The sequence below is a fragment of the Rhinolophus sinicus genome, chromosome 18 (assembly GCF_057876585.1).
Source record: "Rhinolophus sinicus isolate RSI-liver-muscle chromosome 18, RSI-T2T, whole genome shotgun sequence".
NCBI classification, from domain to species: Eukaryota; Metazoa; Chordata; class Mammalia; order Chiroptera; family Rhinolophidae; genus Rhinolophus; species Rhinolophus sinicus.
Genome location: NC_142518.1, coordinates 36,904,141 through 36,919,710, shown reverse-complemented (window position 1 = coordinate 36,919,710; position 15,570 = coordinate 36,904,141). Strand labels below are relative to the sequence as shown.

Here is a 15,570-nt window from a genome sequence, read left to right as displayed (position 1 = left end):
ATTATTCTTTCCCTTTGATCTACTTCTATTTGTAGCTTATGATAAACTTGTGCAGCATAGAAATTAGCTGATGGTTAGCTGACTCCACTTCTTCCTCAAGCCAGTCATTTTCCATCACCTGTATTATATCCTGAAAAATCTTTAACCCAATTTTCTGATATATTTGACCATCAGTATAAATATAATCTTAGCAACAATGCCAGTGTTCCACCATATCGTAGTGTGTAGATGTAAACTGCACACTACACTGTACCTACAGTCAACAATAATATACTGTACATTTAAATTTTTGTTAAGAGGGTAGATCTCCTAAGTGTTCTTTCCAAAATAAAATAAAATAAAACAAAAGAAATAATAAAATAAAATAGTCAAAAGACGCTGGCACATTACTAGAGTCCCACTCAGTCATCAACAATTGGTCCAGTTCATCTCCCAAAGCAACTCAGGTTTGCAGGCTTCCGTTCCAATTTGTCAGTAGGAGGGGTCTTAGCAACATATGGCTTCATTCTTTCAGGCATCCGGTATGACTAAGAGACAATCTCATATCTTGCTCTGAGCCTCCCAGGGCACCAATGTAATGGATTTTCCTTGTTGCATAACACATTTATTCATTCTTTTACTCTCAGCTTATTGCTTCTCTCCATTTATTAATGAATTTGACACAAACGTTTCCACCTTTGGAAGGGACAACTGGTTTGGCCACTGTGTGAGAAAGGAAGTCACGCTTCCTGCATGGTCCCTATTGATGCCACATATGGGAGAGCTTGTTACTATTCCTTGGGGACAAAAGTCTTGACTCCATAATCATTTTTTTCTGACACCACCTTGGCAGGGGTTTGGCATGACTTTTAGAGCCTGTTGAGGGTAAAAATATAAGCTCCCCACTTGGCATGTATTAGTGTGGGTGGGCGTTGGGCTACATTTTTTGTCTATACTGTTTGGATGCAATAAAGCAACTATTTTCTAAAAGTTTCCTGGTTCTTTGACTAGAGAAAGCAGGGTCTTCTTTCTTGTCTGGGCTCATTGGCATTCCCAGGTTGCCAGGTTCTCTAGCATAGTCTCAGATACATGAGGCAGAAAGAAAACTCATGGAACTCACCAGTGTGCGCTTTTTGGGGTCCTGAGGTCCCTAGCCAATCTGCCTTCTACACGCCACCTTTCAGAGTCATCTTGTTTGTTTAAGGAGGGCACAGCTCACAGTGGCCCATGCGGTAACCTTGGTGCTACCAGCACTGTGCTCTAACCAACTGAGCTTGTTTTATAAATATCATTTCCAGGTTGTTGTTGTGTTATTGTTGTTGTTGTTGTTGTTGTACTTAATGACAGGAGTAGGGAAACGTGCATCTACTCCATTTTCCCTGAAGTGGAAGTCCTGTATTTGGGCCTTTTTTATGTTTTCCATGTCTCGACTAGCTTCCTGAGCATGTGGAATACATTTATAATAAGTTTTTAAATATCCTTGTCTGCTAATTCTAATATTTGTATAGGTTCTGGGTTGGTTGATCACATGATCATTCTCATTATGTGTTCTGTTTTCCTACCTATTTGCATGCCTGGTAATATTTGATTGATTGTAAATTTAACTTTGTTGGGTACTGGATATTTATGCATTTATATAAATTATCTTGAATTTTGTTCTGGGAAACAACTGAGTTACTTGGAAACAGTTTGATTCTTACAGGTCTTGCTTCCAAAATCCTTCTAGGTGTATCTAATTATTCCCCACTAGTGAGGCAATAGCTTCCTGAATTCTCTACCCAATGCCCTATTTTTCCAGTCTGGCTGGTGAGAACAGGCATGATTCCCAACCCCGTGTGAGCATCAGACATCATTTCCTCTTATCCTTTCAGATGGTTCTCTCCCTGGCTTCAGTTAGTTTCCTCACACACGTGCTGATGGGTACTCTATTAAATACTCAAGGAGGACCCTAGGCAAATTACCAAGGTCTTCTCTCTGTGCAGTTTTCTCCACTCTGGTGGTGTGTCCTATGAATTCTAGCTGCCTTGTTCTCCCTAGACTCACAGTATCCTCTCAACTCAGGGAATTCCCCAGTCTTTTCCTCAGTTCCCCCTCTCTGTGTAGTGCCCTGGAAACTCTCTCAAGGAAGTATGCTGACCAATCACAGGGTTAACTTCATTTGCTTCCCTGTTCTCAGGGATCACTGTTCTTCACTGCCTGATATCCAATGTCTTAAAGCCCATTTAAAAATATATTTTGTCTGTTTTTTGCTTTGTCTGTTTCAGGCATAAGGGTAAATCCAGTCCCTATGACTCCATTTTGGCTGCAAAAGTCACAGGAACAAATTTATAAATGTGGAGATTTGTCAGTGGAGTAACAGACATATTCGAGTAGCTGTGATTTTTATGAGTGGGAAATATTATAACCTGGGTTTGAGACAAGTACGCCAATGAACTTGTATCTATGAATGGGGAACTTGTATTTATTAAATGCTCATCAGTGTAACATATATTGAGAAGTATTTAAGAAAGGGGAGATATGTCAATGTAAGCTGTCAATGAAAGATATTCTCCAGTAGGTAAAAATTGTATGAATATGTTCGACTGAGATTTTCAATGTAAAAATTTCCAATAGTCAGGTATTTGCAAATCAGATCTGTAAATTGGGTTGTGAATGAGAAACGTGCCCTTGTTGAGTATTTAAGACTAAAGAGATTTGTCTCCTGTCATCATCAGTGGAGTTCTACCTGGGGGCAGGTGGTTATGAATGTAGATCCTGGTAAATGTGGAGCTGTGAAACAGAGATATATTGATAGGTGTATATGAGTGGGGAGATATACAATAGGTAATGCCAATGGGGTATATACCAACAAGGGTGTTTATGATGGGTGTATTTGTAAAATGAGCTGGGCAACAGAACATATGCCAATAAGCAGATGTTTAAAATGTAAGGCAATTTGTCACCAAAAGGCATAAATGAGTTGTACCATCAGATGGATATTTAAGAATATAGAGGTTTATAATGGTGGTCACTTTAGAATAAGGAACATAATCATTAACATGGTAATAACTACGTATAGTGCCAGGTGGGTACTGTTGAATAACTATGACCTACACTTGAAACTAATATAATACAGTATGTTAGCTATGTTTTAATAAAAATCTTTTCTAAGGAAAGCCTATAGAGATATTTCAATCACCAAGAAACAATGAAATACATATTATAGGGGTTACTTATAAAAAGAGAGATTTTCAACAGGGGTTATAAATAAGAAATATGCCAATGGGTATTTATGAATAAGATTTTCCGATGGCAGACATCAACAGGTGATATGTCAAAGGTTTTTATTTCTCAGTGAGAAGATTTGTCAAAGGGACTCACAAATGGAGATATTTTAATGGGCACTTTTGATTGGGGTGATTTTTTTCCCAACAGGTTAATGAATGAAAGATTTGCCAATGGGAAGGTATTTATGAAAGGAGATTTGCCAGTGGGATCATTAATGGAAATATGCCAGTGGGATATTTTTTAATAAGAAGATCATACAAAATTGGTTACAGTAGGCAGAATTCTAAGAATGATCTCCAGTATCCCTCTCATCTTTATATAAACTTCTCCCCTTAAATGTGGGTGGAACCTGTGAATATGATGAAATATAACTCCATGATTATAACAAAAGGGATGTTGCAAATGTAATTAAGGTTGCTAATCTGTTGACCTTAAAATAGGGACATTATCCAAGTGAGCCTAATCTAATTGAGGTCATGAGCCCTTCAAAAATGTCAAGGTTTCTCCTCCTGGTGGCAGAGGAGGACGTCAGAGAAACTGGAAGCATGAGAACCTTTGGCTCTACCTAATTGGCTTCAAAGACAGGCCCACATGGTGAGGCACGCAGTTGACCTCTAGAAGCAGAGAAGCACTGGCTGTCAGCCAGCAAAGAAATGGGAAGCCCAGTGCTACAACTGCAAGGAACTGAATTGCCAATAACCTGAATAAGCTTGGAAATGGATTCTTCCTGAGAGCCTCCAGGTAAGAGTCCAGTGTGGCAACACTCTGACTTTGGTTTTGTGCGATTATTAAGCAGAGAACCCAGCCAAGCTCACTTGGACTTCTGATGTACAGAACTGTGAGATAATAAATGGATGTTGCTTTAGATTGCTAAGTTGTAGTCATTTGTTACACAGCAATCGAAAACTAATACGGTACTTGCCAGCTGGGAATTTGTGAAAGAGGGGATATGCCACACAGAAGACAGGGGACTTTTCAAGAAAATAATTTACAAAGAGCTTGGGGATTTCTCATCTGTAATCGTGGCAACAGTAGAGATTTATAAACATGGGGATTTGTCCACAGTGAGGACCACATAATGGGGAACTGTTATGGGTTGAATTGTGTCCTCCAAGAAGATACATTGAAGTCCTAACCCTCATCACCTCAAAATGTGACCTTACTTGGAAATAGGAACAAGAACATTATCACTTTGGGGATGGTTGTCCTCATACGCCTTTGAAAACATTGGTATTTATCAGTGGAATTTTCACACTACAAATTAGTGTATAAGCATCATCATCAGAAGAAGAAAAACATTACAATGAGCATATTGAATATTTGTATTGTCTTTGGGAGACAGTGTCAAAATCATGAGTTAAAGTGCCAAGGTGCAAGAAATTATTACTATTATTATACATTATTTCCAATATTGTAAATTATCATTCCTAATAAAACATTATTTGCAGTATTGTAAGCAATCATTAGTAGGAGTTATCACTACTGAGTTATAAATTAAATTATATTTACCATTACTATTACTAGCAATGCAGACAGCTGTGTGCCAATCACTGTTTTAAGCACTTTACATATATAGCTTAATTTAATATTCACTCTATCCCTATGAGTTAATAAGCATTATTTTATCCCCATTTTACAGATGGAGAAACTGAGGCATAGATAATATGATTTCCCCAAAGACACACAGCTAGGACAAGGAAAAGGCAAGATGTCTTTTTTTCTCAAAATGCAAGCAGGCACTAATCAAAATTTTTTTCTTCATGACCTCGTTAAATTTTTTAAAATATTTTTTTTAACTTTATTGAGATGCAATTCACCTACAGTAAAATGTATCCATTTAATGTGACGATGAAATTAATTTTAGTATATTCACAGAGTTGTGCAACTTCAGAGTATTTTCATCATCCCCAAAAGAAATCCCACACCCATAAGCAGTCATTCTCCATTTCTCCCACTTCGTCCTACCCCAGCCCTAGACAACCACTAATCTACTTTCTGTCTCCATAGTTTTGCCTATTCTGGACATTTCATATAAATGGAATCATACAATATGTGGCCTTTTGTCACTGGTTTCTCTCAAGTAACATATTTTCAAAATTAATCCATGTTGTAGCGTGTCAGAATTTCCTTCCTTCTTAAGCCTGAATAATATTCCATCATATGGATATACCACATTTTCATTATCCATTCAGCAGTTGATGAACATTTGGGTTGTTTCCACTTTGGGGCTACTGTGAATAATGTTGCTGTGAACATTTGTGCGTAAGTTTTTGTGTGGACATATATTTTCATTTCCTTGGGTGGATACCCAGGAGTGAAATTTCTGGATCATGTGGTAACTATGTTTAACATTTTGAGAAACTTCCAAACTGCTTTCCAAAACAGGTACACCACTTTAAATTCCACCAGTAATGTAAGATGGGTCTAGTTTTTACACATGCTCATCACTTCTTACTGTCTTTTTTATTCTAGCCATACTAGTAAGTGTGAAGTGGTATCTCATGGTTTTGATTTGCATTTCCCTGATGCCTAATGATACTGAGCAGCTTTTCACATGCTTGGGCCATTTGTACGTCTCATTTGGAGAAATATTTATTCAGATCCCTTGCCCATTTTTAAGTTGAGTTAATCCATTTTTATTATTGAGTTATAAGAATTCTTTATATATTCTGGATACAAATCCCTTAGCAGATATATGATTTGCAAATATTTTCTTCCAGTCTGTGGAGTGACTTCTTACTTTCTTGATAATATCATTTGTAGCATAAAAGCTTTTAATTTTGATGAAATCCAATTTACCTCCCTTTTTTGTATTATAGTGTGTGCTTTTGATGTTGCCTGTCTAGAAATTAAATCACTGTTAGTAATATTACACATGAAGTTATTATGAATTTTGTGTTTTGACTTAAAAAATATCCAAGGGGCAAATACAGCTATGGAGCATCCTCCAACCCAGCACAGACCTCAGAAGGATTTGGGGTAGGGACTGTGAGGCCCATTTTTTAGGGAGAAATACTGACGCTCGGGTGAAGGAAGGGCCAGCCCCCAGGCTACCCTCACAGGACTGTCACCCCCACCTGCTTCCTCAGCCATCAGAGTCTCTCCCAAGCAAAGAGTCACACACAGACACATCAAATGCTGGATCAGGGGAAACTTACTTTAGTCACTTTAATGAATTTTCTAGAAGGATAATGGGAGGAAATGTAGTGACTCTAGATATCCTGCCAGGAGCCACACCAGGACTCTGAAGAAGGCAGCTTCTCTGTAGGGTCTACTCCTCCATGACAGCCACAACTAAAGGGATCTACCTGGAGGGAAGGTGCTCCCGCTGCAGGCTGAGACTCCCACTTGCTATTTAATGCTCCCGGCCACATCCAGTGCATATAACAGTCCTTGGTGTTGAGAAACAATTGGAGAAACCAGAAAATAGGCAGAAGGAAGAACTGTGAACATATGCACAATTGAGGTAACAACTGGGAGGGTGAGGTAACCTATTTCAGGTATTGGGGAACAGCTAGAAGCAGCAGCAACAGTCTGTGCTTCCAGACAATAGGCCAGGGCTGAGGAAACATCCCAGGACACTAGAAAGTAGCCATACGGGGCAGCCAGTTAGCTCAGTTGGTAGCTCAGTTGGTTAGAGCATTGTGCTAATTACACCAAGGTTGCCTGTTCGATCCCCTTATGGGCCACTGTGAGCTGCACCCTCCTTAAAAAAAAATGAAAGAAAAAAAGTAGCCATACGGACCAAGGAACATTCACTGAAGTGATGTGAACAATCAGAGAGCTTATCAAAAAGCCAGAAGGCCAGAGAATAGTCCTCGTACTTAATGGACAGCCAGAGAGAGTCTAGAACAGCTAAATGGAAGAGGAAACCGTCACTAAATGTCATGCAATAGCCAGAAACACCTACGTAGGACACAGCCAGAGAGATAAGGGAACAATCTCAAGCTGAGGGAACACCGAGAGAAACAAAGAAACAACTGGAGGGACAAGGGGACAGTTTCTGGGCTTGAGGAATAGCGGGATTGTCAAACATCTGGAGAGACCACAAAACAGTCCTGGCATTTGGAAGCTGGAGAGGGACTACAAAACAGCCAGAGCAACAGAGGATAGACCCTGAGGATCAGGCCACAGCCCAAAAGACAAAGAACTAGTCTCTGAAGTGCAGGCAAAAGAAAAACAAGAAAGCAGTCTGAAGGCCTGGGAACCACCAGAATCCAAGGAATAATTGCAGGGATTGAAAGAACAGCCAACAAACCAACGTACAGAGATCAGGGAACAATAACTGTTCCTAATATAGGGTCATCAGAAACTGTGGGGAGTAATCACAAAGATCAAAGACACTATACTGATGACTAACAGGAATTCAACAGACACAATCATTGAAGCTAATATAGTGCCAGCAGAAATGGCTCTAAGGCAATCAGGCAAGAGAAAAAAATAAAAGGCATCCAAATTGGGAATGAAAAAGTAAAATTGTCACTCTTTGCAGATGACATGATGCTATATATAGAAAACCCTAAAGACTCCACCAAAAAGCTATTAGAAACAATCAACAAATACAGTAAAGTTGCCGGCTACAAAATCAACGTACAAAAGTCCATTGCATTCCTATATACTAATAATGAAATCTCAGAAAGAGAAATAAGAAAAAACAATTCCTTTTGCAATTGCAGCAAAAAGAACAAAATACCTAGAAATAAACTTTAAGGATGTGAAAGACCTATATGCTGAAAAGTATAAGACATTTTAAAAAGAAATTGAAGAAGACAAAGAAATGGAAAGACATTCCGTGCTCATGGATTGGAAGAATCAGCATAGTTAAAATGGCCATATTACCCAAAGCAATATACAGATTTAATGCAATCCCCATCAAAATCCCAATGGCATATTTTAAAGAAATAGAACAAAAAATCATCAGACTTGTTTGGAACCACAAAAGACCCCGAATAGCCAAAGCAATCTTAAGAAAAAAGAACAATGCTGGAGGTATCACACTCCCTGACTTTGGCTTGTACTACAGGGCTACAATAATCAAAACAGCATGGTATTGGCAGAAAAACAGACACATAGACCAGTGGAATAGAATTGAGAACCCAGAAATAAAACCACATAAATATGGACAGATAATTTTTGACAAAGAAGCAAAAAACATGCAATGGAGGAAAGACAGCCTCTTCAATAAACGGTGCTGGGAGAATTGGATAGCCACGTGCAAAAGAATGAAACTGGACTGCTATCTGTCACCATGTACCAAAATTAATACAAAATGCATCAAAGACTTAAGCATGAGACCTGACACAATAAACTGCATAGAAGAAAACATAGGTACTAAACTTATGGACCTTGGATTCAAAGAGCATTTTATGAATTTGACTCCAAAGACAAGGGAAGTAAAAGCTAAAATAAACGAATGGGACTACATGAAACTTAAAAGCTTCTGCACAGCAAAAGAAACCATCGACAAAATAAAGAGGAAAGCAACTGAATGGGAGATTTTTGCAAACAGTGCCTCCGATAAGGGGCTAATATCCAAAATATATAAGGAACTCATGCAACTCAACAACAAAAAAACAAACAACCCAATTGAAAAATGGGCAGAGGACCTGAAGAGACATTTCTCCAAAGAGGACATACAAATGGCAAATAGACATATGAAAAAATGCTCAACATCATTAATCATCAGAGAAATGCAAATAAAAATCACAATGAGATATCACCTCACCCCAGTCAGAATGGCTATCATCAACAAGACAAATAGTAGCAAGTGTTGGAGAGGCTGTGGAGAAAAAGGAACCCTCATACACTGTTGGTGGGAATGCAGACTGGTGCAGCGCTATGGAAGGCAGTGTGGAGGTTCCTCAAAAAATTACGAATAGAATTACCATATGACCCAGCAATCCCTCTCCTGGGTATCTACCCAAAAAATCTGAAAACATTTATCCATAAAGACACATGTGCTCCAATGTTCATTGCAGCTTTGTTTACGGTGACCAAGACATGGAAACAACCAAAATGTCCTTCGATAGATGAATGGATAAAGAAGTTGTGGTATATATACACAATGGAATACTATTCAGCGGTAAGAAAACATAAAATAGGACCATTTGTGACAACATGGATGGATCTTGAGAGTATAATGCTAAGCGAAATAAGTCAGACAGAAAAAGCAGAGAGCCATATGATTTCACTGATATGTGGTATATCAAACTGAAAACAACAAAAGAACGAGACAAATAATTGAAGAAACAAAAACTCATAGACACAGACAATAGTTTAGTGGTCACCAGAGGGTAAGGGGGGAGGGAGTGGTAGATGAGGGTAAAGGGGATCAAATATATGGTGATGGAAGGAGAACTGACTCTGGGTGGTTGTCATGCAGGGCCGCCTGCGGGGTCTCAGCTCCCGCTCCCCACATAAGAACTCAGAATGTGACTAGGCCAAAAAGGAACACCCACGGAGCCATAGATAGGGGAGTCATACCACTATACTCTCAACGGCAGCTGGGTTGGAGACACAGGAGGCAGGAGCCACACGATCCGCCACCCTCATTGCATTGCTTGCAGGCTCAGCCACCATCTTCTTGCAAGCCCCCATTTTTCTGCTAGCGTAGCCACAGCCGTTATATTAGTGGCCAATGGCTCACTGGTTACAGCTGACGGCCAACTAGCCACAGCTGATGGCCATCCAATCACAGTTGATGGCCATTTACTACCTGAGCCAGCACCTTTCTATGTGAGGCTGAGAGCCTAGAAACTGCTTTCTGGGGCTCTGCCCCCACACTCCACCCCTACAGGCTCTTGCCTCACAATCTACGCGACAAGCGTCTTCCGCGAGGGGCCCTGTGCGAGGAGCCTGAAGGTGAATGCAATATCCTGGACACAGCCAGGCTCTCTGGGCACAGCCAGGATTTCTCAGGGCACCACCAGTACTTCTAGGCACAGCCAGACTTCCTGGACTTCTTAGGGTACCACTAGTTTCCCCGGGCACAGCTAGGGTTTCTCAGGGCACCGCCACTCTCTCTGGGCACAGCCAGACTTCCTGGACACAGTGTACCCTGCTTGCTGCGCCATGTGTCGTGCAGGGTGTAATGCGGGGTCTCGGCTCCCACTCCCCGCACGACACCTGTGTTACTGTGCAGGGAGAGAGAGCAGAGACCCCGCATGACACCCTGTATGACAGTGGTGAACACACAATGGGATTTATACATGATGTAATACAGAATCGTACACCTGAAATCTATGTAACTTTACTAACAATTGTCACCCCAACAAACTTTAATTTTAAAAAAAGAAATGACTCTAAGGACTCATTGGGGTGCAAGACACTGTACTGGTGATTAATACAGCATCATCTGAAACCATAAAGGGCTCTAATGTAGGGTAGGCTCTAATGAAACCCAGGCATTATTCTGGGGCTCACGAGGTCAATATATTGTACTAGTTAGTGGATAATGAAGGACCAACATCTACAAGGATGGGGATTGTGCATAGGCTGATGCTGGGATGGAGAAAACCACTTTAGTGGTGGCTAATGGCTAATCAGCAGAGTGATAACGTAGGGTCAGCAGACACGACTGATTTTTTATGAAGATCAAAGACACTACTTGTGACCAAGAGTACAAACACCATGATGACACTAATTCACGTAGGGTCAGCAACAGCTATCATGACTGAGACACATGAGGTAAAGACTACACTAATGGCTGGTAGATAGCAGTCAGTGTTGAGGTTAATAGAGGGTTGGCATACACAGTGATGGGCTCTAAGGTATGGTCAGTAAGCACTGATCTGGGCCATCACAGCATTCAGACACTATATTAGTGGCTAATGGGGGATCAACAAGCACGGTGATGAGGCACAGGGAGCAGGGTCAGCAACACTGTGATTGACTTATGAGAGTCAAGGACACTGTACTCATGACTAACAGGTGGTCAGCAAGGGGAGCTTAAAGTGGAATCAGCAGATACTAGGCTGGAAGCTCCCAGAGGTGTCTCTGCTCTTGCGGATAACTGGGGATCGGCAGAGTGATGGCAGCTAAGGTAGGTTCAGCAAATACATGCTGGAGTCACACAGATGTCAAAGAAATGATACTGTTGGCTAATGGAGGATCAACAGATAACATAATGGGGGCTAATGTGGGGTCAGCAGGCTCCACTCAGGCCTCAATGGGTCAAAGACACAGAACTAGTGGCTAAAGGGGGTGATTCCACAGATATAATAATTCGACAATGATAAGGACCAAAAACATAGTGATGGGCTCTCAAGGAGTTCACACTCTGTACTGGTGACTAATGAATCAGAAGACATTAATGTGTGGTCAGCAGATACATTGAGAGGCCATAATATAAGGTCAGAAGACACAGTTATGGGGACTGTTTTAAAGAAAGCAGACACTGCTGGATCCTCAGGTTAAAAAAACTTGAAGCTCGGTAAATGGCAGATCAGAAGATAGCCTGACAAGGTCTTGTGAGTTCTGCAGACATTACGATGGGGCTCAGGAGGATCAAAGTCATCATACTGGTGGCAAATTGTGGAATAGCAAATATTGGTGCAATTGTGCTGTGCTATGGGTTTATGGGGGTCAAAGACACTGTACTGGTGACTAATAAAAAATCAGCAGACACAGCGATGGGATCTAATGGAAGATGAGCAGAGACTGTGATTAAAACTTGTTGGGTTAAACATATTGTACGGTGGTAGCCAATGGGGGATCAACAGACAAAATGGTGAGGACCAACCAACATGGGGTCAGACAGACACTACACTAGGTCTAAAGGAAGGTGATAAGACACATCGCTGTGAACTAATGGGAGGTCAGTGGTCACCATGCTGAGTCTGAAGGAGGGCAAAAAGGCATGATACTGAGTTAATGGAGGGAGAATCATCAGTCACTAAGCTGGAGGCTAAAGGAGTGAAAAGACACTATGCTGTCAGCAAAAATTGCAACGGGTCTCAGACTTATCGGGGTGATCATTTCCTAAGTTATAGAAATGTCTAATCACTATATTGTATAGCTGAAACTAATGTAATACTGTATGCCAACCATAATTGAAAAATAAAAAAATTTAAAAACTAATGAACTGGACACTTCAAAATGGTTCAAACTGTGAATCTTACGTGCATTTTATATCAATTTTGTCTCAGCACAAAACTGTAAAACCAAAACAATTTAATGGCAGCTAAAAGGGGTAGTGAGACATGATGCTATGAGCATCATAATGGAGGGGGCTCAGCAGATTCTGCTGGAGCAAAAGGTTGCGGTGAGACAAGCTGTTGTGAGCTACTGGTAGATCAGCAGTGTGCTCTAGGCTAAAGGAGGTGATATGAATTGCCGTAAGCTCATGGGGTGTTAGTAGACACTGCTGACATGTCAGGGGGGTAAAAACTACAGGCAGGACTGTGCTTAGGCTATTGGGAGTCAAATACACACAGTAATGTTGACCGGGGGTGATCACCATGTAAGGGATGGTAGCTACCAGCACAACCCGCCATTTCTAAAGGTTTGGGAGGACTAAGTCTCCCATTGCCAATGTGTTTCATCTGATCTAGTGGTCAAGATTCCTGACTTTCTTCCAGGCAGCTCCTCGTGTGGGAACAGGGATCTTTTCACTTTTGTTTTTAAATTTTGAGATATAATTTACACACAATGAGATACACAGATCTTAAGTTTACTCATTTGATGACCATTGTACACACCCATTAACACACACTCCAATCAAGATACAGAATAGGGGCCGGCCCGGTGGCTCAGGCTGTTGGAGCTCCGTGCTCCTAACTCCGAAGGCTGCCAGTTCGATTCCCACATGGGCCAGTGGGCTCTCAACCACAAAGTTGCCAGTTCAACTCCTCGAGTCCCACAAGGGATGGTGGGCTCTGCCCCCTGCAACTAAGATTGAACACGGCACCTTGAGCTGAGCTGCCTCCCGGATGGCTCAGTTGGTTGGAGCGCATCCTCTCAATCACAAGGTTGGCAGTTTCGACTTCCACAAGGGATGGTGGGCTGTGCCCCCTGCAACTAGCAACTGGACCTGGAGCTGAGCTGCACCCTCCACAACTAAGACTGAAAGGACAACAACTTGACTTGGAAAAGTCCTGGAAGTACACACTGTTCCCCAATAAAGTCCTGTTCCCCTTCCCCCCAAAAAAAAAAAGATACAGAATAGTTCCATCACCCCTCTTACCCCTTATGAGTTAATTCACACCCCAGAGGCAATCACTGATCTGCTTTATATCACTATAGATTACCTTTATTTATGCTTGACACTTTCCATAATAATTTTAGAATATCACATTTAATGTTTTAAATAGATGGGCTGAGGATTGGAAGAATAGATGAGATGGCATCTTGATAAACTTAATTAATACTTAGTAAATGGGGGTGAGGGCATGCTATATACAAAATGCAGAAAGTATAATATGTATATTCAAGTGTGTGCTGTATTAGGGGCGTCTGATGATTAATTCAAATACCCTGAGTCATAATCATTATGGAATATTCAGGGGATAAAGCAAAACATGTATTTAATTTAGCATCAATTTACTATGGCATAGTGCTACCAAATACTAAAGGTAAAGGATTCACTTTTGCTTATCAAAAAATGTGCAACAGAAAAACATTCTCAGACAAAGTTGAGGTTTGCCACTAATAGACCTCCACTAAAGAAAACTCTCCAGGGGCAGACGGATTGCTCAGTTGGTTAAAGCGCGAGCTCTGGGCAACGGGGCTGCTGGTTCGATTCCCACGTGGGCCAGCAAGCTGCGCCCTCTGCAATTAGAATGAAGTCAATGAGCTTCCACTCAGCTCCCAGGTGGCCAGATGGCTCAGTTGGTTGGAGCGAGGGCTCTCCACAAGGTTGCCGGTTTGACGCCTCAACTCCCGCAAGGGATGGTGGGCTGCACCCCCTGCAACTCACAACAGGCAACTGGACTTGAAGCTGAACGGCACCCTCCACAACTAAGATTGAAAGGACAACAACTTGACTTGGAAAAAGTCCTGGAAGTACACACTGTTCCCCAATAAAGTCCTCTTCTGCTTCCCCAGTAAAAAATCTAAAAAAAAAGAAAAGAAAAGAAAACTCTACAGGCTATTTTTCAGGCAAAGAAGAAAATGGTGCTGGAAGGAATGCAGAAAGGAATAAAAACCAACCAATGTCATGAATATGTGGGTAAAATGAAATGCATGAGGAGGTGTAGATGTGTGTGTGTGTGTGTGTACATACAGAGATATTACATATACATATGTATGTAAATCCCATTAATACATCACTATATTTTGAAATATAGATGCATATACATGTATCTGAGCAAAGCTTCTTAAAAAGATTAACTTCCAAAGACAATATGTTGGAGAAAACCATAAAATACTATTGAAGGTCAAAAAAGATACATTAAAAAATAAAAAGACAAACCACATTCATGGATGGAAAGGCTTAAAGTCATTTTACAGCTTTCAGATTGGCAACAATTTCAAAGACTGATAGTTAAGTCCTAGTGACTATGTGGGAAAATGTAAACTTTTTCTCAAACTGTTCATGAGAGTGTAAATTAGTACACTTTGGAGGAGGAAAAAATCAATTATTTAATAGAGTTGAAAAACTTCTGTGTTAATCAGAACCCAGCAAGGAGACAGAAACCATATCAGTTATTTTAACAGAGAGAACTTATTATAAAGAATTCTTTTGTGTGTTGTGTGTGTGTGTGTGTGTGTGTGTGTAACAATGCATTTTATTCAAGAATTCTTAACTTGTTATAGTTATCAATCACATAAATGAAAAGACAAAAAGAGAACATTAAAATTATCATGGAGGTAGCAGCTGCAAAAAGCAGCCAGGCAAGGGTAACAAGGGGAAATTAATTAGAAGCCAGGCAAGGGTAACAAGGGAAATTAAAAATTAGAAGGTTGGAGGAGGGGTCTCATATGGCTGGGACTCATACCTCTAAGGAGGTGGCACCAGCCAACTGCTGGTAATGTCTCTAGGGGGTTGCGGTACCATTAGGCTGGAAAACTGCAAACTGGATTAAACTGTTGCTACCACGAGGAACTGCTGCTGCCCCAGTGAAGAAGTAACGCTGGACAGATGAACATGGAGGCCCAACAGGGAGACACTGGCAAGACAGAAATGTGTTTATTGTAGAGTCATGGCCCCAGCCAGTATCACAAAGCACAGTACAGAAAGGGTGGGTACAGAACCGGGGTGCAATAGCTTAATAACTGGCACACTGCTTACACCTCATGACCCATCAGTTCCACTTCTAGATTCAGACACTAAACACAGAAATAATACAAATGTCTTTCACTAGGGAATGGAGACATAAATGAATA

The 15,570-nt window shown here is 40.9% G+C and overlaps 1 protein-coding gene across 12 annotated transcripts in view; it reads right to left on the bottom strand.

The window, feature by feature from the left end:
* Positions 1-4,139: 4,139 nt before the first annotated feature.
* ZNF157 (zinc finger protein 157) overlaps positions 4,140-15,570 on the bottom strand; it is a 73,556-nt gene continuing 62,125 nt past the window's right edge. For 11 of the 12 annotated variants that reach the window (XM_074324021.2, XM_074324022.2, XM_074324020.2 and 8 more), the window contains one exon: positions 4,140-15,353. In XM_074324021.2, coding sequence (XP_074180122.2) covers positions 15,222-15,353 — 132 coding nt within the window. In that variant the 3' untranslated portion in view covers positions 4,140-15,221. The remainder of the gene's footprint in view (positions 15,354-15,570) is intronic. The other variant, XM_074324023.2, reaches the window with a different exon arrangement.